The sequence below is a fragment of the Acipenser ruthenus genome, chromosome 49 (genome assembly GCF_902713425.1).
Source record: "Acipenser ruthenus chromosome 49, fAciRut3.2 maternal haplotype, whole genome shotgun sequence".
Taxonomy (NCBI): Eukaryota; Metazoa; Chordata; class Actinopteri; order Acipenseriformes; family Acipenseridae; genus Acipenser; species Acipenser ruthenus.
The window spans coordinates 4,955,146-4,981,363 of record NC_081237.1 but is presented as its reverse complement, the minus strand read 5'-3'; the positions used below and the strand labels follow the sequence as shown (position 1 = coordinate 4,981,363).

At 46.7% G+C, this 26,218-nt stretch overlaps 1 protein-coding gene across 2 annotated transcripts; it reads left to right on the top strand.

Annotated features, from left to right (window-relative positions):
- The first annotated feature begins 336 nt into the window (after positions 1-336).
- Positions 337-24,290, top strand: LOC117428820 (voltage-dependent calcium channel beta subunit-associated regulatory protein). 2 transcript variants are annotated; one of them, XM_059014959.1, is made up of 10 exons: positions 337-491; positions 8,932-9,004; positions 11,763-11,908; positions 12,663-12,724; positions 14,126-14,288; positions 14,827-14,992; positions 15,667-15,819; positions 16,969-17,233; positions 19,774-19,960; positions 20,384-24,290. In XM_059014959.1, the coding sequence occupies exons 2-10, from the start codon at positions 8,957-8,959 to the stop codon at positions 21,804-21,806; spliced, it is 2,613 nt and encodes an 870-aa protein (XP_058870942.1). In that variant the 5' UTR covers positions 337-491; positions 8,932-8,956; the 3' UTR covers positions 21,807-24,290. The 2 variants fall into 2 exon arrangements, with proteins under 2 accessions (XP_058870942.1, XP_058870943.1); XM_059014960.1 differs by lacking the exon at positions 337-491 and adding an exon at positions 4,770-5,179.
- The last annotated feature ends 1,928 nt before the right edge of the window (positions 24,291-26,218 follow it).

The window sequence follows — 26,218 nt, the reverse complement described above, 5'->3', positions numbered from 1 at the left end:
CGAGTCAATTAATATAAAACGTAGGCGCTGCCGGTATAGGACTACAATATGTAGCACACGCCTACAAGAATCACCGGATAATCGAATCGCCGGATAATCGAATCAACCGCATACTGCAGTGAAAACCAGCGTTCCTTTGCTGTTCACCCAAGATAAAAGCCCCGCTTTGTGAGACCAAAGTGAAGTATGCAGATATGATCTCGGTGAGAGGTGTTTGACTGTGCTTGCACGCTTACACAAATACATACTGACTCACACACCAGCCGCGGAGGGTAATTCTCAATGTCGGCTCCTCTTGTCTCCTCCCCGAATCTCCAGGCTTTCTGAGTCACGAGGTGCATCTCCGGCCAGAGTGGGCGTGTCCTAAAGCCGAGGGTTTCATTCATAAATCCTTTTAGCTTTTAAATCAAAATTAAGGTGTTGGAGTAAGGTTGGGTGCCTATTGGCTTCTAACTAAATACCCCTGCATGGACCACATGAATTACAATTAGGTGAGTCCTCCCGTTTATTATGCGTATATGCGTGCGGTTAGGCTAGTCTACTGTTCGTATGTATACTTTGAAAATATACCTTATTTTAATTTACACAGTATGGAAAGACTAATGCGTTTGTGAATGAAATGTATTAAATACAAAAAATAAAACAAGTGATCTTTATTTTAAAAAAAAAAATCATATTGGGGTATTTAAACGAGTTCAATGCGACGTAATGAGATTTTAAAAAATAGGCTCGTGCATGGAGGGTCTGCTAGATTTAAAATAAAAACGGAATTGCGTGTAGCATCCCTTCTGAGGTCGCGGTAGTATGTTTTTATCATTTTTATTGAGCGGTATGTTTTTTTTTTGTTAAATGTATTTCTAACAATTACAATATGTGTATTGTTCATTATGAAAAAAAAACACACACGAACGGCTGCACTTGAAATTCTGTTTGTGAAATAGGAGCCATCGTAATGTGATATATTAACAATCTGTGTAATTCGGAAGACGATGCAAGACGATGCAAGACGTGTGGAAATAGGTTAATGCAATAAAGCAGATCTAACGGGACGAGACACCTGTTTAAATATTTAACCATCACGCCGGAGTAGTCCATTGTTCTGATTTCACTGTGAATATTCTTTACCTGCCGGAGTATATGAGTCTTTATGCACGGGAAGGTTTTTAGCCGGTGTGTTCAGTTCCACAGCATGAATTCTACAGCAGTGCATGTGGCTGTGGGGCAGTACAGCGCAAATGCATTTAGAATAACATTGCATTACTATTGCATGTCGTATTCTGTAAGGAATGAAGGCTGTTTTGCAAGCTGTAGGCTAATCGTTATGAACAGCGCATCCTGTTTCCTATACAGACTCAATAATAATAATAATAATAACGATGATGATGCATACATTTTATAATGGTGTTGTCATCTTTCATGCAGGCAGTCTTGTTGCTTGTACAGTGACTGTTCTGTGTTGTCTTATGGGTTGCTGTACAATTCTACTGCACTCACATTGTTCATGCAATATAATAGTAATATAATCAGCACTGTAATGATGTCAGCCCGTGTTCATACTGCATGGCTGGGTGGCAGGATCGCTCTAGCGGGCCAGGTACTTCCCTGCAGAGGGACAGGTGCATGTCTTTAAGTGGGATCCGTTTTCTCCTCTCCTCAGCGTGACAAACAACCCTTGGATTGGCCTGTGTCTCCCGGGCTGTGGCTGTGATTGATATGGATTTCGTTTGGACACAGTGCAGTAGAGCCGGCTGTGCACTAGTATGTTTTTACATGGAATAGCAATCTGTCATTCCCTGTGCTCGTATCACGCAGGCGATACCCAGTGCCCTAGCATGCAATATAGTAATACAGAATGCTTTTGTTTTATTCATTCACAGGTGTAACTATTTTTCCAGTGATTATACGTTTGGTTAACAAAAACACCTTTTTTTTTTTTACCCGATTTCACACAAGCTGTGGTGTCCTCACAGCTATACTTGTATATCCTATACATTTTCCTATATTTTACCTGCTTGATATTCTCTTATGTTTCTGTCTCTGGTTCTCTGTGGCTGTTTCTGCTTCGGTCATTCTCTGCCACGCTTACTAACTCGTGCTTCTGAAAAGACTCCCCATGATTGTGGAAAGAATGCTTTACAAGCGCAGCTTCATCTATGGCTGGGCTGTCCAATCCTGTTCCTGGAGGGCCGGTGTCCCTCCTGGTTTTTGTTCCAACTGTGCCTTAAATTAGAGACCTTCACCTTTCGGATGAGACGTCAAACCGAGGTCCTATTGTAAGTGACTCTGCAGCCAAAGGTGTTGATGCATAGTTCACTCCCTAGTCTCTGTAAGTCGCGTTGGATAAAAGCGTCTGCTAAATGACTAATTCATAGTACTGCAGATTTGAATCTGAGACACTATATGAACAATGGCAGACTCGCTTATGTCTCAGTTACTGATGTGCTTAATTATTGAACTGCACAGAACAGACCAGGGCTCGCATCAATCTTTACTTCCTTCATTCAAGTTGGTTTGAAAGATCTGGTTGGTACAATTGAGTGCCACTGCTCCAGCCTTTTCAGTTTAGTTTACATCCTCTTTAAACAATATTTTACACAGAGATATTCGGTTGCTGCACACATGTAGCGTAATAGATTATGATTACATAACTTCATTATTCATCAAATAATTAAAGTGCATTCATTTTAATATACATAGATATATAGTATAGAGTTATTATTGAGCATGCCACCTTTTATTTCAATGGGCGATTTAGCTTCCCCCTGTCCTCCTATACAAGTCGTTCTGTTTTCAGAAAATGAATTAGACATTTCAATTTCGATTCTGTTAGGATCAGGGTCAGGGTCAGAGAGTTCGGTTGTGATGTAAAGTCGGAGTTGCAGGGGCAGATCTTTTCTCAGAATACGCAGGTTTGTTGATAACGTCTCTCATCCAGTCCAGCTCGAAGCCAGTCCAGATAGAAGCCAGGGCTGGAGATTGTACAGCAGGGGTGGGGTCAAATCTAATTGTCAGATCTAAGGAGGATTGATAGATGTTCCTTATTAGATTGTGCAGCCAGACTGGCTGCATCTCATGAGACAATTACACTTTACAGGAATTCCTTCTGATGGATACAAAACAATAGCTTGCTGGAAATGACTCCACCATTCTGTTTAGCTCCATGCTCGGTCAATGAGGGCTTCAGTGATTCAATAAACTATCCCAGGGTTTGATATATAATAAATACACAATAGAGCTATTCACTGATCCCCCCCAGAATGTGATGCTGTCATTTCAGCCCTTGGAAAGAATGAGGATTTTAACACGCTAACAGTGGCAAAACTCTGCGAGATCTTGAAATCTTAGCGAATGCAAAGGTGTTTGAGAAGCATGGATTGATGGTAATTCCATGCTTTCAGCTTTGAGGAGAAGGAGGAGTTCAGGCTCAATGTGGCTTACTTAGTCAAGGTACAGTGCTGAAGCAACAGGGTGGAGGCTGTGTGCAAACCAGCGACCCCAAACACCTCAATCGAGCGTCTTAACCTCAGTGCAAAAGAGCCGGGCTCGTCTGCATTTGTGCTTATAGAGCTTTTAACCTCATCTCACCGACAGGGGGCACAGTGCATCACACAACACTGCCCGTTACCCTGGCACAGAACAAGCCATGGGTAATGAGGCAATACAAAAACATTCCCATAGGTGGCACTGTTGAAGCAGGTTCAGTTCCCCTTTCTTTTCCAATGCTTACACTGTGCATTTACCATAGGTTTTTGCCATGTTTTATTATTATTATTATTATTATTATTATTATTATTATTATTATTATTAATAATAATAATGTGCTTTGGAACATCTCTAAGCTTCTCAATGCTTACCTATGCTTTAGTATACTTTATTGCACTGTGCTATGCTTTCACTCTGGGAGACTTTGGCATGGGTGCGCATATTGCATAGGTAAGCATTGCAAAGAGTAACAAGGTATGGTGAAGCATAATGAATAAACCTTGGTTTACTATGATGGATGCATAGTGTAACCATGTGAAAAGCATGGAGGGGGACGGGGACTGCACAAGTACAATGCAAGCTCGCTCAGGGGATCAGTTACTGTCCATTAAAGCTCTGTGCCAGACCGTTTAAGCCAGTCACACACAACAAGGCAACCCAAGATATGGATTTCCACTGAAGGGTACATGGCTAGACTTGACTCCCATGGCTTTCACTGGGGCGACGCAGTTAATACGCAGAGTGTCTGTGAGGTCAGCACTGTTTAGGCAATTCCTGGAAAGGTCTATTCTACAAGCTCATATATCAATGAAATCCTGTCCACAGCCCTGGGAATGCGTCACGCTGCTGTATTATTGGTGAACAGGAATTGATATTGCAGTGTTTTCTCCTTCCCTGAAACACTAGGCACGCTTCCTTCTGGTTCCTAACTCCAGGAATGCTCTTAAAGTCCTCGTCCCTACGGATTCATAATCCCTGTGCCTAACCTGGCTTCAGTGCCATTTCTGCTGCTCCCCTTATCATTGTGTAGCTGAAGTAGCTGTAAACTCCCTTAAAAAAAAACCTCTAGCTATGATGTTACATTAAGCACCGCTAACTGCAGCTGAGCTAGTGTTACGCTGTTAAAATCGTTTTTATTCCTTTCATGAGGAGTCCACTTTGCTTTTGTACTGTCTCCCACGGATGTGCCGTGGTGTGTGGGAGGGAGGGTGACTCGTCTCCTTGAATCATTGCAATATGTAGGCTGTTTCCTAATGAGACTGGAGTATCTGAAGAATACAACTGGAATTCAAGGAACGGTCACCTGTGAGGTCAGACGACACTTCAGTGACAAAATAAGACGTGCTGGAATGTTCGGGAATCGGGCGTTATGATTGGCTGACGTAATGATGCACAACGGCCAATCAAAGAAAGATCCAATTAATTGAATGTACTAGACAGGAAATGTAAAAGGGGATGCCACTATGGTATCATTCTGTCTTTGCACTGCCACTGGAGATCATTTGGATAAAAAAGGCCAGGCAAATGTTTTGCAGAGGATAATGAGTTTGCTGCCAGTAATAGGGAGATATCTCTGCAGACAGAGCTTGCCTGTGTGCACTTCACTCAGCTCAGCACATTACATCCATCAGGAGCAGGCAGGATGCAGGGAGAGGTCTGGATCTTTGAAGAGGCACAGTGCACAGCCTTGAACAGGGTAAGGGCCCACAGCCTGGGCAAAAGAGTTTAGAGGGGCAGGGGGTCCTGTGCAAACAGACTACAAGCATTTCAGTAGCACTGAATATCCGCAGAGCTGGATTCATGCTAAATGTGTCAGGCGTACGATGGGAAACAAGCTGCTGTGTTGTATGCGAGCACACAGCTATGACTGCTTTGGGGATTATCAGATCGGGAACGTTCCATAGGGTGTTTTGATCAGCGACGGTTAGGGATGAGGTGGTAACCGCGTTGCCGTGGCTACATTTAAAGTTAATACTGTTTCCCCTGCGTTAAACCCATGCCATTTTCATAGAATCTTTTTTAAATGATCAGTCATACATACAGTGCAGGATCTGAGTTGAAATGAATGCCCTATCGTCTTCAGTGGGTTTACTGGACATTTGAAAGCAATATGAGGGGGCAGCTGGGTTGCACTGATATGGACTGATCGCTAAGTTTAGGTGTATGGGTGGAGGTGCAAGGCTAGGCTGGGCTGCACTGTGATCCCCAGTAGAAACACACAGGCTGCAATCACAGCACTGTAGGGCATCACGGTTCATGTAATTTCACTTCCTCCAACTACACAGAGTCCAGCATGTTTCAGGGTTTCATGCAACACAAATCTAACAAGGCTTGGTGCAGTACAGTAGTGTCATTTTACCCTACTGTGCAAAAATACAGTGGTAAACGTCTATAAGGGCTGTTTGCATGAGTCTGTGTGTTTCAGTGAGTCTGTGTGTTTCAGTGAGTCTGTGTGTTTCAGTGAGTCTGTGTGTTTCTGTGATCCTGTGTTTCAATGAGTCTGTGTGTTTCAGTGTCTGTGTGTTTCAGTGTCTGTGTGTTTCAGTGTGTCTGTGTTTCAGTGTGTCTGTGTGTTTCAGTGTGTGTGTGTTTCAGTGATCATGTGTTTCAGTGTATCTGTGTGTTTCAGTGAGTCTGTGTGTTTCAGTGAGTCTGTGTGTTTCAGTGTGTCTGTGTGTTTCAGTGATCATGTGTTTCAGTGTGTCTGTGTGTTTCAATGTGTCTGTGTGTTTCAATGTGTCTGTGTGTTTCAGTGAGCCTGTGTGTTTCAGTGTGTCTGTGTGTTTCAGTGAGTCTGTGTGTTTCAGTGAGTCTGTGTGTTTCAGTGAGTCTGTGTGTTTCTGTGATCCTGTGTTTCAATGAGTCTGTGTGTTTCAGTGAGTCTGTGTGTTTCAGTGTGTCTGTGTGTTTCAGTGTGTCTGTGTGTTTCAATGTGTCTGTGTGTTTCAGTGAGTCTGTGTGTTTCAGTGTGTCTGTGTGTTTCAGTGAGTCTGTGTGTTTCAGTGTGTCTGTGTGTTTCAATGTGTCTGTGTGTTTCAGTGAGCCTGTGTGTTTCAGTGTGTCTGTGTGTTTCAGTGTGTCTGTGTGTTTCAGTGAGTCTGTGTGTTTCAGTGAGTCTGTGTGTTTCAGTGTGTCTGTGTGTTTCAGTGAATCTGTGTGTTTGTGTGTCTGTGTGTTTCAGTGAGCCTGTGTGTTTCAGTGAGCCTGTGTGTTTCAGTGAGTCTGTGTGTTTCAGTGATCCTGTGTTTCAGTGAGTCGGTGTGTTTCAGTGAGTCTGTGTGTTTCAGTGATCCTGTGTTTCAGTGAGTCTGTGTGTTTCAGTGAGCCTGTGTGTTTCAGTGAGTCTGTGTGTTTCAGTGATCCTGTGTTTCAATGAGCCTGTGTGTTTCAGTGATCATGTGTTTCAGTGTATCTGTGTGTTTCAGTGAGTCTGTGTGTTTCAATGTGTCTGTGTGTTTCAGTGAGCCTGTGTGTTTCAGTGTGCCTATGTGTTTCAGTGTGTCTGTTTCAGTGAGTCTGTGTGTTTCAGTGATCATGTGTGTTTCAGTGAGCCTGTGTGTTTCAGTGATCCTGTGTTTCAGTGAGTCTGTGTGTTTCAGTGATCATGTGTTTCAGTGTGTCTGTGTGTTTCAGTGTGTCTGTGTGTTTCAGTGAGCCTGTGTGTTTCAGTGATCATGTGTTTCAGTGAGTCTGTGTGTTTCAGTGAGTGTGTGTTTCAGTGAGCCTGTGTGTTTCAGTGAGCCTGTGTGTTTCAGTGAGTCTGTGTGTTTCAGTGATCATGTGTTTCAGTGAGTCTGTGTGTTTCAGTGTGTCTGTGTGTTTCAGTGAGCCTGTGTGTTTCAGTGATCATGTGTTTCAGTGAGTCTGTGTGTTTCAGTGAGTGTGTGTTTCAGTGAGTCTGTGTGTTTCAGTGAGTGTGTGTTTCAGTGAGTCTGTGTGTTTCAGTGAGTGTGTGTTTCAGTGAGCCTGTGTGTTTCAGTGAGCCTGTGTGTTTCAGTGAGTCTGTGTGTTTCAGTGAGTGTGTGTGTTTCAGTGAGTGTGTGTTTCAGTGAGCCTGTGTGTTTCAGTGAGTGTGTGTTTCAGTGAGTCTGTGTGTTTCAGTGAGTCTGTGTGTTTCAGTGAGTCTGTGTGTTTCAGTGATCATGTGTTTCAGTGTGTCTGTGTGTTTCAGTGTGTCTGTGTGTTTCAGTGAGCCTGTGTGTTTCAGTGATCATGTGTTTCAGTGAGCCTGTGTGTTTCAGTGATCATGTGTTTCAGTGAGCCTGTGTGTTTCAGTGAGTCTGTGTGTTTCAGTGATCATGTGTTTCAGTGTGTCTGTGTGTTTCAGTGTGTCTGTGTGTTTCAGTGAGCCTGTGTGTTTCAGTGATCATGTGTTTCAGTGAGTCTGTGTGTTTCAGTGAGTGTGTGTTTCAGTGAGCCTGTGTGTTTCAGTGAGTGTGTGTTTCAGTGAGTCTGTGTGTTTCAGTGAGTCTGTGTGTTTCAGTGAGTGTGTGTTTCAGTGAGCCTGTGTGTTTCAGTGAGTCTGTGTGTTTCAGTGAGTCTGTGTGTTTCAGTGAGTGTGTGTTTCAGTGAGTGTGTGTTTCAGTGAGTCTGTGTGTTTCAGTGAGTCTGTGTGTTTCAGTGATCATGTGTTTCAGTGTGTCTGTGTGTTTCAGTGAGCCTGTGTGTTTCAGTGATCATGTGTTTCAGTGAGTCTGTGTGTTTCAGTGAGTGTGTGTTTCAGTGAGCCTGTGTGTTTCAGTGAGTGTGTGTTTCAGTGAGTCTGTGTGTTTCAGTGAGCCTGTGTGTTTCAGTGAGTCTGTGTGTTTCAGTGAGTCTGTGTGTTTCAGTGAGTGTGTGTTTCAGTGAGCCTGTGTGTTTCAGTGAGTGTGTGTTTCAGTGAGCCTGTGTGTTTCAGTGAGCCTGTGTGTTTCAGTGATCATGTGTTTCAGTGAGCCTGTGTGTTTCAGTGAGTCTGTGTGTTTCAGTGATCATGTGTTTCAGTGTGTCTGTGTGTTTCAGTGAGCCTGTGTGTTTCAGTGAGCCTGTGTGTTTCAGTGAGTCTGTGTGTTTCAGTGATCATGTGTTTCAGTGTGTCTGTGTGTTTCAGTGTGTCTGTGTGTTTCAGTGAGCCTGTGTGTTTCAGTGAGCCTGTGTGTTTCAGTGATCCTGTGTTTCAGTGAGTCTGTGTGTTTCAGTGATCATGTGTTTCAGTGTGTCTGTGTGTTTCAGTGTGTCTGTGTGTTTCAGTGAGCCTGTGTGTTTCAGTGAGCCTGTGTGTTTCAGTGATCATGTGTTTCAGTGTGTCTGTGTGTTTCAGTGTGTCTGTGTGTTTTAGTGAGCCTGTGTGTTTCAGTGAGCCTGTGTGTTTCAGTGAGCCTGTGTGTTTCAGTGTGTCTGTGTGTTTCAGTGAGCCTGTGTGTTTGGAGCTGCTGTTTCACTGCTATCCCTTGTTTTTTTTCTCCCCAGGGGAACCCTCGAGCTCGCCTCGACAATGAGCAATGAGTTACCTGGATGGAAATACCGAACAGAAAACACGACCGTGAGTACATCTCCAATCACTGCTGCTAGGGCTGTGCTGATACTCGCACTCGCACTCGGAACTGCTTTAAGAAGTATTTATTAAAATCAATCCATTCATTCGTGTGCTGACTTCAAAACCAGAAAAGCTGTCCTTCCCTCACCTTTGCAATTGAGCACCATTCAATGGCAATTAACATCCGCACTGAGTGTTTTAAAACGGCTGTAAAAATGTCTGCGTCCTGGATAAGAACATTCGCTTCCCATCGGTTTTTAAAACTCAGTGCGTAAGTTTATTGACATTGATTGGTACGTGATTGTAAAGGTGAAGGAAGGATCACTTTTCTGGTATTGAAATCAACATGTTAACGCATGGCTTTATTTACCTGCCAATAAATACTTCTTTAAGGCATCTGGTGGGACCCTGTCTCTTTGGATACTCATGAAGATAGATGCTGAAATAAAAGAGAGATTATACGAAAGGAAGGCTTTGAGGTGTTTGCGGGGGGGGGGGGCTCTGCGTGTGTTTGGAAGGTGATGGGAAAAGAGCCAGAAAATTCACACCGGTCCCCAGCTCAGCTGCGAACCCAACTACCAGAGTGCTAATGAGACAGACGGCAATTGAAAGGATTGCACAGATAAAATTAGCTTAAGCCTTTGATCTCGATAAAGAAAGCTCTCTCTCTCTCTCTCTCTCTCTCTCTCTCTCTCTCTCTCTCTCTGTTTCTATCCCAGTCTGTTTTTGCCATATGGACTCCTCCGCACTGCAGACCCGCCCCCCCACCCCCTCCCTCCAGAAAGCACACACGAGGATGAAACAAAATCCGATCTCTAAACAATATCTAAATGCTGGATTATGTGTTCTAGGATAATTAGGTTTAGCCCCACCCATGCTCAAAACTCATATCCTTTAACCCTGTGAGAAGTTAAAAACTAGAATGCCCATTGAGGCCCCTGTGGATCCCAGAGGATCAGGGGCAGCAGCAACATGGCTGGCAACCCATTCCATACGCCCACCCCTCCAGGGATGGAAATAAGACTCCCGTTGCACAGCAGTCTGATCCATTCCTGGTTTTACTGTGAGTTTAATAAGACACACCTGAGCTTGTTACCAATACACTGTGGCTTCACAAGCTTATAGTAAAACAAGGACTGGGTGAAACTGCTATGCAATAGGAGTCTCATTTCCATCCCTGCACTTTCTGTGGAGGACATGTGTCTCCTACCCTCTGTCCTGAGCCTCCACTACTCCACTCCTAATTGTGACCTCTGTTAGGAATCTACTGAATCCAAAGTGTTTGAAACAGTCTGGACACTTTTTAAAAAAAATATATATATTTTCTATATATCCATGATTTTTTAATTGAAATTTGGAATCAGTTTGTGTGAACTCTATGGAGTCGAAGTTGGCCTGCCATAACTTTAAAAAAAGGCATCTATGCATTATAAAATAGATACATAGATAGGAAACTTAACACAATTATACACACAGTGACTGGAGGGAGTATGTTTTGGATATATAATATGACAGTATTGGGTCAGGGGTGCCGTGTCTTCCAATGCTTGTAGGAGAGTATTGCATATCGCATTTATAGCTGCAAAAATACATGCGATAGATGAAATTGAGGTGCAAAACGCATGAAGAAACTCAGCTGAATCTACTCTAAATCATTAGAGCATTAGCGTGCCAGAGCTTCCTCTGCAGCTTCTAATTTTAGATGGCTACACCCTCATTTTCCACTGAAGAATCTGCAGAAATGTAATTTGAACTCCCTTTCCCAAGTAGTTTATTCACTGAGTGGCACAGTGCAATACCACGACTGGCACTCTGCAGAGGAATATGTTCTGTTCTATAAGGCAAATGAATTCGAGTCACTAAGCTTGTATGAGTTTCTTTGTAAAAGGAAACCTTATCTTTCTCATGAGTGTCAGGAAGTCGAATATAATTATGAAGCTCTAAAATGTATATTTTAGTAATTTATTTTATAAATACTTTATAGGCGTCTGTAAAGAAGTTTATTAGATTATGTAGGATTCACACATTTTTTATAACAGTCTTGATAACAAGCCTTACAGCCTTATACACACACACACACACTCACACAAAATTAGCCCTCTAGACAACTCATTTTTGCAGAATGAATCGCTTTGTAAATTGATTTATTTTTACAATAGACCCTTCAGCTCTCTCTCTCTCTGTATCATGGGATTACAATGCAAAAATATAAGTTCTTAAATATAAGTCTCTTTCTGGCCTACACTGCATTGAACTAAAATAAGGCATTGTTCATTTGTAAGGCGTTTACAATCATTCTGAATAGTGGGTATTAATTACCCTAATAATTATTTTTATTTGCCTGACTTTGAGCTTGACCAGAGAATCCTAAATGCCTGGACTGAACACTCAACAGCCGTCAACATTTCATTCATCACTATGTGACCATGTGTCCTTTCAACCCGGCCCACCCCACCTACTCTCCGTCTGTATACCTGTAGAGTAGGTGGGGCTGGCAGGGTTGAAACGTCACACTGTCAAAAGGTTTGAATTGAACTAGGAAGACTGTTCAGCACCTGGCAGTTAGGATACTCCAGACAAGCGCAAAACCAGGTAAAGGCAGATTTTTGAAATAAAAAAATGATGATGACTCAATATCGGGACAACAGAACACCCAGAACCACATTGCAACATATAATAGTATGGGGAATGTGATAAGCTTTGTTGTGCATGCAGAGGGTCACTGTGTGGTACTGACCTGAGCCCTGTGTGTTGTGTTTGGCAGGACGTTCCTAAGGACCCCGGGAAGCAGGACGGCTATGTCTTGTTGCTCGTCCTGCTGTCCGTCTTCATCGGGGGGATGGTGGTCCTGCTGTCAGGCCTGCTGATTATCTGCCGTCACTGGTGTGTGGGGGGCCGCAGGTACTCCAGGTAAACTCACCTGTCTCGCAGCACAGAACCTCAACGCTTGAAGAGTCCTATATGTGTGCAACCCAGACCTTTCTGAGAGAGTGATTTCTTTCAACATTTGTAAGTGCTTGTCCCAGTTTCCACTGTAGGAATCTTAATTATGCTTCTGTAGCTGTAGGACCAGCAGAGAATATTGCATTTAAAACCTATAGATCTCCCAAGCTCTCCTCCTCGCACACTCCCCCCTCCACCACTCTCCGCTACATCCACAGCTCAGTGGAGTCTCTGCAGTCTGCCAGGCAGCGACTCTCCTAATGCAGACTAATAAAAATGATGATAGGAATTACATTTTATAGCGGGTGATTCATCATTCGCTGTGGCGGACTCAGTGAACTCGGATGGGGAGATTCTGATCTTAAAGAGCCGGCCTGAGTCTCTGCCTGGTTTTAGTTGGGTGAGGTTGCAAGAAAAAAAATAAAAACATTTTCATTAAGCATATGGAAAACTACAAAGCAGAATGTAATTCAATGTGTTAACGTAACATTATTCAGCAGGTTTCATTGGACTTTATGAAGCAAAATGTGTTAATACTATAGGGTGATGCAAAACCTTTAGCCATAGCTGTATCCCACATGCTATTTAGGAAAACTTAATTGGAAGTCACACAAGATTGGTTCTTGTGTTAAGAGGTAACGGGTATGCCCTGCTGCCCTCTCGACATGTGAAATGTAAATCTCTGAGCTCTGAGTGATGGCTTCCTGTTGTCTGTTCCCAGGGCCAGTGATGATCCTGAGAAAACCAACACCACCTACCTGGAGGACTCCCAGCCAGCACAGGGTAAACACAGAGAGAGGTCGGAGCTGCGTTCATCAGGGGGTCCCAGGCTAACAGAGCAGAGCTGGGCCCTCGTTCATCAGGGGGTCCCAGGCTAACAGAGCAGAGCTGGGCCCTCGTCCATAAGGGGGTCCCAGGCTAACAGAGCAGAGCTGGGTCCTCGTTCATCAGGGGGTCCCAGGCTAACAGAGCAGAGCTGGGCTCTCGTTCATCAGGGGGTCCCAGGCTAACAGAGCAGAGCTGGGCCCTCATCCATCAGGGGGTCCCAGGCTAACACAGCAGAGCTGGGCCCTCGTTCATCAGGGGGTCCCAGGCTAACAGAGCAGAGCTGGGTCCTCGTCCATCAGGGGGTCCCAGGCTAACACAGCAGAGCTGGGCCCTCGTTCATCAGGGGGTCCCAGGCTAACAGAACAGAGCTGGGCCCTCGTTCATCAGGGGGTCCCAGGCTAACAGAGCAGAGCTGGGCCCTCGTTCATCAGGGGGTCCCAGGCTAACAGAACAGAGCTGGGTCCTCGTCTCTTGTGTAATTGTATAATATTATATACAGTTCTGGCTGTGGAAACTTTGTGAAATGATGTCTCTTATAATAACAGATACCCTACATGTAACCTACATGACAAACCCTTGATTGGTTGATGATTTCTTATATATGATTTTATAATGAATCCGATCAAATCTCCAGTGATGCTCCCTTGCCGTCTGCTTGCTGCATTCTTCCACAGCTTAGCCCTGTGTGCACACACTGCCTGGAAGTTTGATTGAATAGCACTATTAACGCTGTGCAGTCTGTAAGAAAAGGCATGTCGATGCTGCCTTCTATCCTCAGAACCTGAGACAGTTCAGGAGCAGCACTGCGCACTTTCCAGCTGAATTCACGCAATGTTTCAGAAAAACAAACACCTCTCCCAGTCTCTGCATCTCCAAATCAAAAAGACCATCTCATAGGAGCATGAGAGGCAGCGTGGAGAGGAGTCTGTCACCAGTCTTCCACCTGGCAGCTCGGAGTTTCATGCTTGACAAGGCAAAGCAGACAGGGTGACACAAATAGAGGGTGAAACAAAACAAACACCATGCGCCTTATATACTTTTAAATACCTTTTACTAGGGTTGTGACAATAGAGTGATCTCACGATACAATACATATCGCGATACGCAGGTCATGATGCCGTATGTATCACGATACCTGTGATTGTCCTGATCAGCTACTTGTGTGATGCATAATAAGATCAAAATATCATTTAAGATTTTGTTAAAAAATGAAGTGAGACAGAGAGAGTATGTTAGTGTATGAAACACCGTTATTCTTCATTCAAGAACCATCTGGTGATTTATAATGAGCTCTGATACAAACGATACAGACTTCTACTACGATACCATCTCTCTCTCTCTCTCTCTCTCTCTCAGATATCACCATCAAAGTGGACGAGTCCGACTGCCTGTCCACCTCCAGTTACCATGACATCGAGACTGACCGCTTCCTGTCCACGTGTTCCACGGGCCGCCGCGTGTCCTTCAATGAGGCGGCGCTCTTCTACCACAGCAAGAAGACGCAGGAGAAGGGGCGCAGGTCAGCGAGCGCTCCAGAGAAACACCCGCGTCCCGTATCAAAAATGCACTGCTGTATTTCCTTACGCAGTGCTCTGGCTTGCCGTGTATATTAGTGCGCTTTACCGTACCTCGCTATTCTTTACAATGCTTACCTACACTTTGCCTCGCCTTCACTGTGCTTTGTTGCACTCTGGGAAATTGTTATATGGGAGCGCATCTTGCATAGGTAAACATTGTAAAGCTCAGCGTAGTATGGCAAAGCATAATAAAAAAAAAACCCATATGAAACGACATGGGGAAAGCATGTGCAGTGCAGATCACTCCCCAAAAGAATGCTCGTTTTACTCCCAGAAAAAAAGATGAATGTGAACGAGGCTCGGCTTATTGGATACTGGACTTATACCTGCTTCTTCAGCACCTCTGTTTAGATGGGACCTGTGTTTGGCATTGAAGGCTTCAGTAAGCAGTGCTTCGCTGCAGCGTGAGCGCATGGAGCTCCCCGAGCCTGTAGCCAGCTCTCTCAGCTCCTCTGCTCTCCTCTCCTCTCCCCCGCGCAGGTACACCCTGACCGAGGGCGATTTCCACCACCTGAAGAACGCGCGGCTGATCCACCTCAACATCCCTCCTCCCTCGCTCAAGATCGTCACCATCCACGAGTCCAGCGAGAACAACATCGCCATGGCGACGCGGCCAGCTTCCAAATCCAGCCTTTCCATATTCCAGGTAACCAGGGCGGGGTACACAGGACACGGCACTCTTCCAGTGATGCTGTGCAGATGCGTTTTATCATTCGAGGTTATGCCATTTAATACATCACCCATGTGTTTGAAGTACAAAATAAGTCTGTAAGCCATTGAAGGGCTGTTCAGTTGGTCATGGATTGATGTTTAACACTGTATTGAAGTTTCAATTTCAGATATTATTTAGAGCTACCACCACCAACGTTTACTCTGCTTCACTCCTGCACTCTGTGTCACCCCTGCCCTCTCTGCGTCACCCCTGCCCTCTCTGCGTCACCCCTGCCCTCTCTGTGTCACCCCTGCCCTCTCTGTGTCACCCCTGCCCTCTTTGTTTCACCCCTGCCCTCTTTGTTTCACCCCTGCCCTCTCTGTGTCACCCCTGCCCTCTCTGTGTCACCCCTGCCCTCTCTGTGTCACCCCTGCCCTCTCTGTGTCACCCCTGCCCTCTCTGTGTCACCCCTGCCCTCTCTGCGTCACCCCTGCCCTCTCTGTGTCACCCCTGCCCTCTCTGCTTCACCCCTGCCCTCTCTGCTTCACCCCTGCCCTCTCTGCTTCACCCCTGCCCTCTCTGTGTCACCCCTGCCCTCTCTGCTTCACCCCTGCCCTCTCTGTTTCACCCCTGCCCTCTCTGCTTCACCACTGCCCTCTCTGTTTCAGCCCCCGATGTGTGCTCTGCCCCAGACGGCTCTGACCAGCCTCTCTCTCAGCTCCAGCTCGGCGCTGCCTGGCGACACCTTCAACTCCACTGTGGACACCAGCTTCATGGAAAGCGTCCCAGCGCCCCTGAGCGAGCAGACAGCAGGCAGCACGGTCAGACTCTTCACTGGGGCTTCGTTTGCTCTCGTTGGTTACTGGAAACAAAGACAAAAAGAGATAAAAGAATTAGAGACAGAAGGAAAGAATCAAAGATAGAAAGGAAGTGAAAATCACTTTCCCCGAGTACTTTAATTTACCTGACTGTACGAGCAAAAGCTGTTCTCAGTTTGGTTGTGTGGGTCACTGAAGTTTTGGACTGGTTTGGTTTTAATGTTTTTAGCTCGGAGGTCGAGAGACACACTCTGACCCCACAACAGACTTTCTGAAACTTTCAACAACAACAGTGTTTGATTTATATAGCTGGTATAAGAGTCTCAATGCACTTTACATGTAGAAAAGGTTTAAGAAATAAAGTGTGATTTAAAAGCAGGCACCAAGCTGGACTCCCTGCTGGCAGCTGGCAGGTGATTCCAGGGGCTTGGCACACAGCAGTTGAAAGCCGAGTTGCTCGGGGTGCGAAGCTTGTTAAGTTTGTAAATGTTTCTGCTGGAGTTTTCTCTTTCTCTGTAATTCCTTATTAGTACAATCCTCTGTCAAATATCTCTGAAGCGTTAATAAAGTGAGTAGCTGCCTCTGTGGCAGAGCTGTGTGGAGTGTGACCTCGCTCGCAGCGAAGCCCCCGGCCCTTTGACTGTCGTGACCATATGGCGAGAACCCCGAGTGTTTGTAGGATTTTGATCTCAGCCAGGGCTGGGTTGTAAAAAGGGTAAACTGTTTTTGTTTCTGGAGATAATCAGATTAAAAAATGAATTACACAGAGTTCATGACATTGCTGCATGCTTAACTATTGTATTTAAAATGTATGTATATTAAAAAATGAACCGAACTCAACCTCAGATGGGCAGTGCGAGGCAAAACCAAGTTGTCACGTCGTATTAAAATATCTTCTGATGCCGCAGGGAGGAAGGATGGATTGTGGAGGGGAGGGGGGGTCCTTTGGAGGTTTTTTTTTTATTTTTGCCCACCAGGATTCTCTGTGGGAGACGCCTGTGTGTGTGTGTGTGAGTGTGTGTGTGTGTGTGTGTGCCAGGCTGCCTCTCCCAGCTGCTGGCAAGCCTGTCAAAAGAATTCCAGACTTCAACGCCCCATCATCGCCCCCGCTGCGTCTTGTTTTTAACAAGCGTGGGTCTGTGTCCTGTGCAGATGGAGGTTTTCCGAGGCAGCGCTCGGAATGGAGACAGTCCGGTGAGCTCTGTGGACGGGTCAGCAGCAGTGGAGGGGGCTGGCACTGCGGGCTCCGCGCTCCCCTCCTCTTCCTCGGCAGGCATCGCTGGTGGGCAGGGCACCGTGCTGCAGTTCTTTACCAAGCTGCGCCGCCACGCCAGTCTGGAGAGCACCAGCCCCTACTTCAAGATCAAGAAGTGGAAGTTCGACGGCAACCAGAGAGCTTCCAGCCTCGACACCAGAGGTGAGCAGCTGGGGAGGGAGCAGGGCTGGGGAGGAAGAGGGACTGGGGGCTGGGGAGGGAGCGGGGCTGGGGAGGAAGAGGGACTGGGGGAGAGAGAGGTGCTGGGGAGAAAGAGGAGCTGGGAGGGAGAGGGCTGGGAAGGGGCTGGGGAGGAAGAGGGACTAGGGACTGGGGGCTGGGGAGGGAGCGGGGCTGGGGAGGAAGAGGGACTGGGGGAGGGGGAGGGAGCGGGGCTGGGGAGGCAGAGGGACTGGGGGAGAGAGAGGTGCTGGGGAGAAAGAGGAGCTGGGAGGGAGAGGACTGGGAAGGGGCTGGGGAGGAAGAGGGACTGGGAAGGAAGAGGGGCTGAGGGAAGGAGAGGTGCTGGGGAGAAAGAGGAGCTGGGAGGGAGAGGACTGGGAAGGGGCTGGGGAGGAAGAGGGGCTGAGGGAGGGAGCGGGACTGGGGAGGGAAGGGACTGGGGAAGGAGAGCTGCTGGGTAGAAAGAGGGGCTGGGAAGGGGCTGGGGAGAGAGAGGGACTGGGTAGAAAGAGGGGTTGGGGAGTGAGAGGACTTGGAAGGGGCTGGGGAGTGAGGGGGCTTTATTTTAATGTTTTGTTGCAATGAGAAAAAAAACATACAATCCTAACCTTTGTTTTGTGTATTAAATGGAAGTGATGTGAAGCCACTTGTGTTTTTTGTTAAGAGTGCGATTTAAACAGGAACTGTATTCCCTGATTCGGGCTCTGCTCTGTGTGTATGTGTGGAATTCAAGGGTAGATTAAACACATTTCTTCAATGCTAAATCACACTGCATCACTATTATTTTTTCTTTTCTTGGAAACAGTAACAAGTCGATGGAATTTTGATGAGTTAATTGAGTTTGGCTGCGGAGGGAGAGAGAGTAGGCAGGAGGGAAAGATCAAAATCAAAATCGAGTCAGATTCTCCGATAGCATGTTACAGCTGAGTTCATTAGCTGTTAAAAAGGCTCACGAATTCCAAGTAAAAGATCCTGTCTCTTTAAATAGGAGACACAGGGACGAGGGGGCTGAGGGGTGGTCCATACCGGATCAATGCCAGCAATAGTGATTTGTGGCCAATTACCCTTAAAGCAGTACAATAAAGTGTCAGGTCCTGTTTCGTGTGATCAGTAATGTGTCGGCAGGCTGACTGGTGCTATATCAGGCAGGGTCACAACATCCAGCTTCCTCGGAGCCCTGACGATGCCATCAGCAGACAGTGAGATGGATGATGTGCTCGCGCTCAAACTGTTTCCAGTCTTCCCAGGGTGGCGCTACTGTGTCTTGATCTGCGTGTCACCGGAGAGTTTTTGCAAAGGCACTGCAGTGGCATAAGGCTTCACATACCTGGGGCAGCAGTGTGGAGTAGTGGTTAGGGCTCTGGACTCCCCCCCGCCGACTCAGGAAACGGAGGCTGAAACACGCGTCCTCCGAAACGTGCTCCTTCCAAGCCGTCATTTTTCGCACTGCAGATCCACAGCAATGCTACCAGACCTATAGTGCCGGAGGACAACACAGATCTGGCGGCTCCGCTGCAGAGCCACAGGCGCCCTATCGGCCACAGGGGTCGCTGATGCGCGGTGAGCCGTGGATTCCCCTGCCGACCTAAGCCCTCCCTACCCGGGCAGCGCTCAGCCAATTGTGCGCCGCCCCCTAGGAACTCTCGGTCACGGTCAGCTGTGACATAGCCTGGATTCGAACCAGCGATCTCCAGGCTATAGGGCACATCCTGCGAGGAGCGCCTTTACTGGATGCGCCACTCGGGAGCCTGGGCTCTGGACTCTTGACCGGAGGGTTGTGGGTTCAGTCCCAGGTGGGGGACACTGCTGCTGTACCCTTGAGCAAGGTACTTTACCTAGATTGCTCCAGTAAAAACCCAACTGTATATATGGGTAATTGTATGTAAAAATAATGTGATATCTTGTAACAATTGTAACAATTGAGGAGAAAATAATACCCTAACATCTGAGTGAATATCGACGGCAGTGCACAGGAACAGCGGAACTACAAAATGTTCCGAAATTAATCGACAATTAAGGAGCATTCCGTTTCTGTAGAACTTTGGGATGTTACAGTATGGAATGGTTTGCAGGGCTTTGCTGTACTGCAGACAGGGTAATGATTGAACTGTAGAGAGAAACTGAACTGAACTTAAGCCTCTCCAGTTGACAAAGTTAACCCTAACCAATAATTTAAGTGCATCACAGACAGGGCTAGAGGAAACTGTTGGAAATTAGGTGTAGATTTAGGACAGAGGGTAGGAGACCCTTATTAAGGGTATGGAACAGGTTGCCTAGACATGTTATTAAGACTGAATCACTGAGATCTTTTAGGCTCGACTTGACAAAGTTGTGAGATCAATCGTCTACTTCAGCTGGACGAGCACCGATGGTCCTCTCGCTCGTTCATTTTCTTATGTTCTTACTATTTAAATTAAGCAAGAGGCTGAATTCAGCTTGCAGACCTAAACTGACTTTAGTGTGCTTCAGCATTGCTTTTTGGCCTGAAGTTCTGAGTGTGTGTGTTTCCCCCTCCTCAGGATCTCCAAGGAGACGTCAGTTCCAGCGGCAGAGGGCCGCGAGCGAGAGCATGGACCAGCAGGACCGGGACGCGCACCACATCGAGGTCATCCAGTACATCGCCCGCACCGACGACGTGGCATTCTGCCCCACCCCAGCCTCCACCTTCCTGCCACCCCCCTCCACTCCACCACCCTCCCTCGGCAGGTATCTTTAATACCCTCTACATTCATTCGCACCACATCCCCTGCAGCTGTCCATCGTTTCCACCATTCTGGGGACTCATCTATTAGCGATAGAGATGCATGCTTCTTCAGCTGTATATGAGGCTTGGGTGCAGTGACTGCTTATCATGATATCACCCATCTGTTCATGTCGGCCCCCAGAAGGCATTGTAAAAAGTAATTAAAGGGTGGCAATCATCAGTTCTATTCACAGCACATTATTTCATCACGAACAGACGCAGTTATCGTGACCCATAAAGCATTAGCAACCGAGGGAGTGCAGTCGGATGCACTTATAGGTCCCCTAATGCTTTATAAACTCTGTGTTTCATGTACATGTGCGTGTATTTATTCACTGGTCTGGGTACATCTTTGTTTCTAAAGCTAGTGATTTGTTTCTTTGCAGGTTAGAGGCAGTGGAGGTGGAGGTGGAGGTGGAGGTGGAGGTGGCGGCAGGCAGCAGTGTTGGAGTCACGCTGCCCCCGGAGGAAGGCGAGAGTAGCTGTGGGCAGGAGAGCTCGGAGCATCACACCCTCTACAGGGATATCTGGAACCTGCGGGCCTCGCTGGAACAGTACGCCTCGTCGGACCAGAGCAGCAACGACAAGGACTCTGTGCGCAGTGAAACGGAGAGCGTGTGCTCGCTGGGAGGGGGGGAGAGGGGCCCGGGGTTGCTGCCCAGCTACCCGTCTCAAGACATCGGAGACGATCTGGAGGGGGAAGCCGAGCGGCCAGGCAGGGGGTCGTTCGGAAAAGAGGGGGCCGCCACAGGCGGGGCCAAGCAGGGCAGCGTGGACTCGGAGCGGAGCAGCGACGGGGAATCGGGGAACCGCAAGCTCCTGCAGATGGACAGCGGCTACGCCTCCATCGAGGCCCCCTCCCGCGCCCCGGAGGAACTGCGGCTCTTTGGGGCGGCCGGGGGCACGAGAGAGAAAACGGCGTCCGAAAAGAGGCGCTTCTTCACCAGCTCTGGCCGCAAGGGCACCGTGTGCGAGAGCTTCGACGAGGAGCTGGAAGGGGCTAGCCTAGAAGTGGAAAGCCCGGTAGGGTGGTCTCCGTACGGGCAGGTGTTCCAGGAGCACCCCCCTCACCACCTGGTCCTTCGCCGGCGGGACTACAGCATCGACGAGAAGACCGACGCCCTCTTCCACGAGTTCCTGCGCCACGACCCCCAGTTCGACCACCCCGAGTCCCCCCTGCGTTTGAAGCACCGCTCTCGGGTACACCTGCGCAAGCAGTGGCAGCGGACCAAGCAGTACAGCGACCCTGGGGTGCGCTTCCCCCCCTCCTTCGAGAGGCACCGCACCCCCCTACGGAGGGGAGACAGCGTCAACTACCCACTGGACACCCGCTACCACAGCACCCTGCCGCGGATAGTCAGCGCGGCCGACGAGGAGTCCAGCGACGGGGCAGCCAGCGGGGTGGCGCCGGAGGAGAAAACCAGCCCCAGCGGCAGCAGCAGTCGGACAATCAAGGAAGAGGAAGAGACCCTTCTTCTCAGTCCTCCTCTATCTCCTGGTGTGATATCGGAGCACCCTGAGCTTCCCAAAGCCTCGAACCAGGCTCCCGTCAGCGCTGGTGGAAACGGAGGCAGTGGGGGCAGTCACTTCCACAGCCCCTTTTCAGAGCCCCCCCAGGAGGATCGTCCTCCTCCGCCACTGCAGCCCCCCAGCATGGGCTACGGGCCCCAGACCATCTCGGCCGAGCTGACGGACAAACTGACCGCGAGCCTGGATGACCGGCTCTACACCAGCCTCCGACGGGCCAAAGAGAGTCCCGAGTGTGTGGTGACCATCACCCACGCCTCTCCTGACCACAGCCCAGTGTAGCGTGCTTCCCTCCTGCTTCCTGTTTGTTTTATTTATTTGTTTGTTTGTTTGTTTGGGAGGGTTTAGTTTATGGAGACAAAACAAATTCAGACAACCATTGTGGCTAAAAAGCCCTTCCTCCTTAAAGAATACCAAACAGGGTTTGAGTAATACTGAAAAGAAACTAGACTACATTAGACAGAAAGTTCTTTTTAGCATTCCTGGGAACACTGGTAATAATTAACTATTTGGCAGAATGTTAAAAAGAGATTTTTCTTAATTTCTCTTAAAGGGAAAGCCAAATACGATGTATTGATGGCCCATCTCTGGGGTCTAGGTTAAAGGGGTTTTGAAAACTATAAAAGACAGGTGCACCGGTCTTAAAGGGGTCATTACAGGGCGGAATATGCGTGTTTTAAATAGGGAAGGGGCATGCTGGTTATTATGAGATTATGCTTTAAATTAAACGTCTTCATTTTTCTCTTGATGCGTATTCCTTTTTGTATCGTGTACATAAATCACTAGGGAAATGAAGCTTAAAAAAGAAAAAGCTTATGGAAAAAAAAAAAACAACCTGTTAATCTTGTTTTGCTAAGAACAGCAGTTTTAAGTAACGGACGGTTTGTCTGGTATGAAACCATGTCTTATTTCCATGACAACAGCAGCTCTGTTGAACATTCTGGTGCCAAAACATGTCCCTGCTCCATCCTCCGTCTCCCCTTCAATGAATTATATATTTTTTACCTACCTGTACTGGTTAAAATCGCGTTTACAAAATGAACTTTGTCAGGAATCCTCAAACTGCTCCGACACTGTCGCTACGTAACCCGCGCAGGCGAGCGTTCCTTTGTGATCCTCTGACATCGATACAAATGAACTGCTGCAGTTTTTGGTTCCGTCTTGTTGATCTGGGACCAACGCTAATCCACACACCGACCAAACTGCCCTCACCTCCACCCAGCCTGGCTCATGATTGTACACACCTTGAATTGACATTTGTTATTTATTTAGTTCTACTTCTCTGAAATGTGTACAGTTTGTACATTTGATGCTACTAGCTCTTATTTTAGTGTAATAATAATCATCAGCCACAGCTGTTGTAAACCGGGTATCTTTTGGAGATGTGATTCCAGTTGCAGTTGTTTGATTGCAGTGTTTGTGGTTCTATTGTAACAGTGATGTTACAACCACATTGCTGGCTCAGCCAAAAACTTTTCAACTACTGTAGCAATGAGAGCATGAGCATTAAAACGGTTTAATATCAATCAGGAGACATGCTCATCACTAGCAGGATCTTCTGTTGAATTTTGATAGTTGGATAGTCTTCCTCTGGGCCAGTGATTTGCATAGTAGACCATCTTAAAGCACATGCTGCACACACACACACACACACACAACTTTCAAAGCCATGCAGCATTGGGCAACTGCTTTCTCAAATTAAGAGCGATGTGATGTTGTTGTTGCATGAGGGTTAAAAGGTCTTTCAAGGCTGTATGGAGCCCATGTACCATCAGGCAGCTTTCAGGCAAGCTGTCCAGCTGTCTTTCAGTTGCAGGAGTGATACTGCAGCTTGGTGAAAATCGTATTTGAAATGGCCCCTCCAGTTCACGCAAACGTTGCAAAGAAGCAATCCTCTTTCCAGCACACTCCGACAACTTCCGATCCTTCTCTAGCACTACAACGGCTGTGTAAAAAAAAAAAAAAAAACAAAGGACCGCCCAGAGCAGTTAGGACAGCGCTTTCTTCCTCGCGTGGGTGGGAGCGGTCGTAGGGCTGTGATAAATGAGAGAAGGGGTCCCTCTTAACATGAGCACAAGTTAGCATGGTGAGTCAGTCAGTTGGTTAGCATAGGATCTATGTATGTGCAATTACCAGTTATTTTAACCCCTTCAGGTACACAGCGAATTGAGCGGTTGTTCAAATGGTTTCTTCTTAAAATACATCTGAGAGCGACACGAGGAGGAAGCTGACACATTGTAAACCCTGTTTAGTGCACCTCATTGCAACAATAGGAAGCTTAGCTTCCTTTTTATTTGTGGGACACACATGCCCCTTGTACCTTAAAGGGTTAATGTTAGGTTGTTTTTTTACTTATATAAAAGTGTAATATTGCTAAGATTGTATTCTGAATTGAAAGTATCTCCTCTTATTTTAATGCTATATTCAAGAGGCTCATAGTTTGTATCTTTTAAAAAATTCAAATAAAATAGCATTGTACACTAAAGAGTAGCCAGTCAAGGCCATTGTTATGCATAGTGCCTGCATGTCTGAAAACGTTTTTAAAATCAGAGAATTCCTTCAAGACTGCAACTGCTGTTGATGCAAATTTCTTTTTTTAGACAAAGCGTAAACAGAAGATATTTTAGTATTTTCTAATTTATTTATTGGTCGGCTGATGCATTTCATGTCAAAGTATATTTCCATTTTTGAGATCATTTGTGTACCACTGCTTGTGAAGCTGAATGCTTGTTTCCGGTGAAGTTTCATTAAATGAGCTGCACATTCTCCAACGGGTCCTGCTTTCATTTGTGGTTTTGGTTGCTATTTTTCTTTGTTTAATGTGTGAAATACCCTGCCTGGCCACTGTTATTAGGACCTAACATGACACAGACTCTACAAGGTGTTGGAAGGTGTCTGGATGTGAATGCATTTAGATTAATAATTTACGATATTGGGGGGGGGGGGGGGGGGGGAGTTATGATTCAAGCTCATCCCAGAGATGCTCAACTGGATTGAAATCCTGCAAATGTGATTAGCCAGTATAGCATCGGTCCTGTTTTCTGGAGTCATCAGTTAGTCAGGTCCTAATAAACTGGCCAGTAGGTGCCGTTTTAGATTATTTTAATTCACAATTTATATAAATAACCACTCCAAAAGGCACCAGTACCGTATCCAGATTCTAGCACAGCTGTCCTCAAACGGGGCCCCTAGGGTCCACAGTGTTGTTACCGTGGTGCCTCTGAAATGATATAGAATGCTGCAGTGCTGATGGGACTGCAGAGGAACGAGAGTCATTACAATCCACTACCCTCTGCATGCGCACAGGCTCTGCTTTGGCTCCTTTTTGGGAATTCTGTATCTTAATAGCAATGGGCAGCACTGTGGAGTAGTGGTTAGGGCTCTGGACTCTTGACCGGAGGGTCGTGGGTTCAATCCCAGGTGGGGGACACTGCTGCTGTACCCTTGAGCAAGGTACTTTACCTAGATTGCTCCAGTAAAAACCCAACTGTATAAATGGGTAACTGTATGTAAAAATAATGTGATATCTTGTAACAATTGTAAGTCGCCCTGGCTAAGGGCGTCTGCTAAGAAATGGTTTAACTTCAACAGATAAATATCGGCATGCATACTGTTACCTACATTTACAGAAAGTGGGGATAGACAAGGTTGTGAGTACCTGTTTCCGGGACGTGACTGTATAACTGGGTCACGCAGCAGGAAGCCCTGTAACCAAGAAAGGATGCCCCCCTCCCCGCTACCCGAAATCAGGCGCTGCTGACGAGCTCTGATATCAGGTGCGTGAAGCTCTCTCCAGAGGCATTAAATATTCACAGCAGTCAGCTTGATAAATTAAACATCACTGTAATTATGATTCAATCAATATGAACCCAGGGAATGTAGCGGAACAGAGAGCTGGGGCTTAATGATCACTTCACTTTTCAAGGAAAGTAGGACGCACAGTTTTTGCGCCTTGCTTTGGAGCCCTTACTTGCTATACTGTGCATTTGTTTAATAATCCCACCTCTTTGTATGAGTCACATACAACACGAGAGGTCGGGAGCGCTACACAATATTATTACACACAGACTCAGCCCGAAACCCTTTCCAATCCACACACACACACCAGCAGATGACAAACTCCTCTTCACAAGAGCCAAGTTTGTTTTCAGATCCCCAAAGGGATTAAACAAATCAACTTTTTTTAATTTTTTTTTTTTTTTTTTTAAAGGTAACTCTGGGTCTAGGTTTGATTCAGACTTGATGGCCACTGTTCAGCATGCTGTCCACCCCCAGGTCCTGCAACATGGGAGAAATGTATTTACCTGCGCCAGGTATCATCCACTGAGGTACCGATTCCTAAACCAGACCCATGTACACCAGGGGGTCCAAACACAGTGCTGCAGGGCCATTCCGCTCCAGGTGTCACAAGAAAAAAGAACTACTGTAAGAAACTACTTCAGGGTCTGGATAGCTTTGCTCCCCCTTTCTCATAGTCCAAAAACTCTTTCCTATCCAGCAAAGAACGAACGTTTCCCACCTCCGATCAGGCACAGGCCTGCATTGACCTGGAAACCTGTGGGAAGTTAGACGCGGTCCACCTGCCCATCATCGCCCCTCTCGGGTGTATATCTAGAGGTGTTCCTATTAACACTGTGCTCTTGTGATTAGTAATCATAAATCAGAAAGGCTCAAACTTGCAATGATATAAGCTG

What these genes read in the sequence shown, in the direction of transcription:
- LOC117428820 (XM_059014959.1), top strand. Translation starts at nt 8,957, where the DNA reads ATGAGCAATGAGTTACCTGGATGGAAATACCGAACAGAAAACACGACC. An exon ending in GGGGGCCGCAGGTACTCCAG is followed by an intron (nt 11,909 to 12,662) that starts GTAAACTCACCT and finishes GTCTGTTCCCAG; the next exon opens with GGCCAGTGATGATCCTGAGA. An exon ending in AGCAGACAGCAGGCAGCACG is followed by an intron (nt 15,820 to 16,968) that starts GTCAGACTCTTC and finishes TGTCCTGTGCAG; the next exon opens with ATGGAGGTTTTCCGAGGCAG.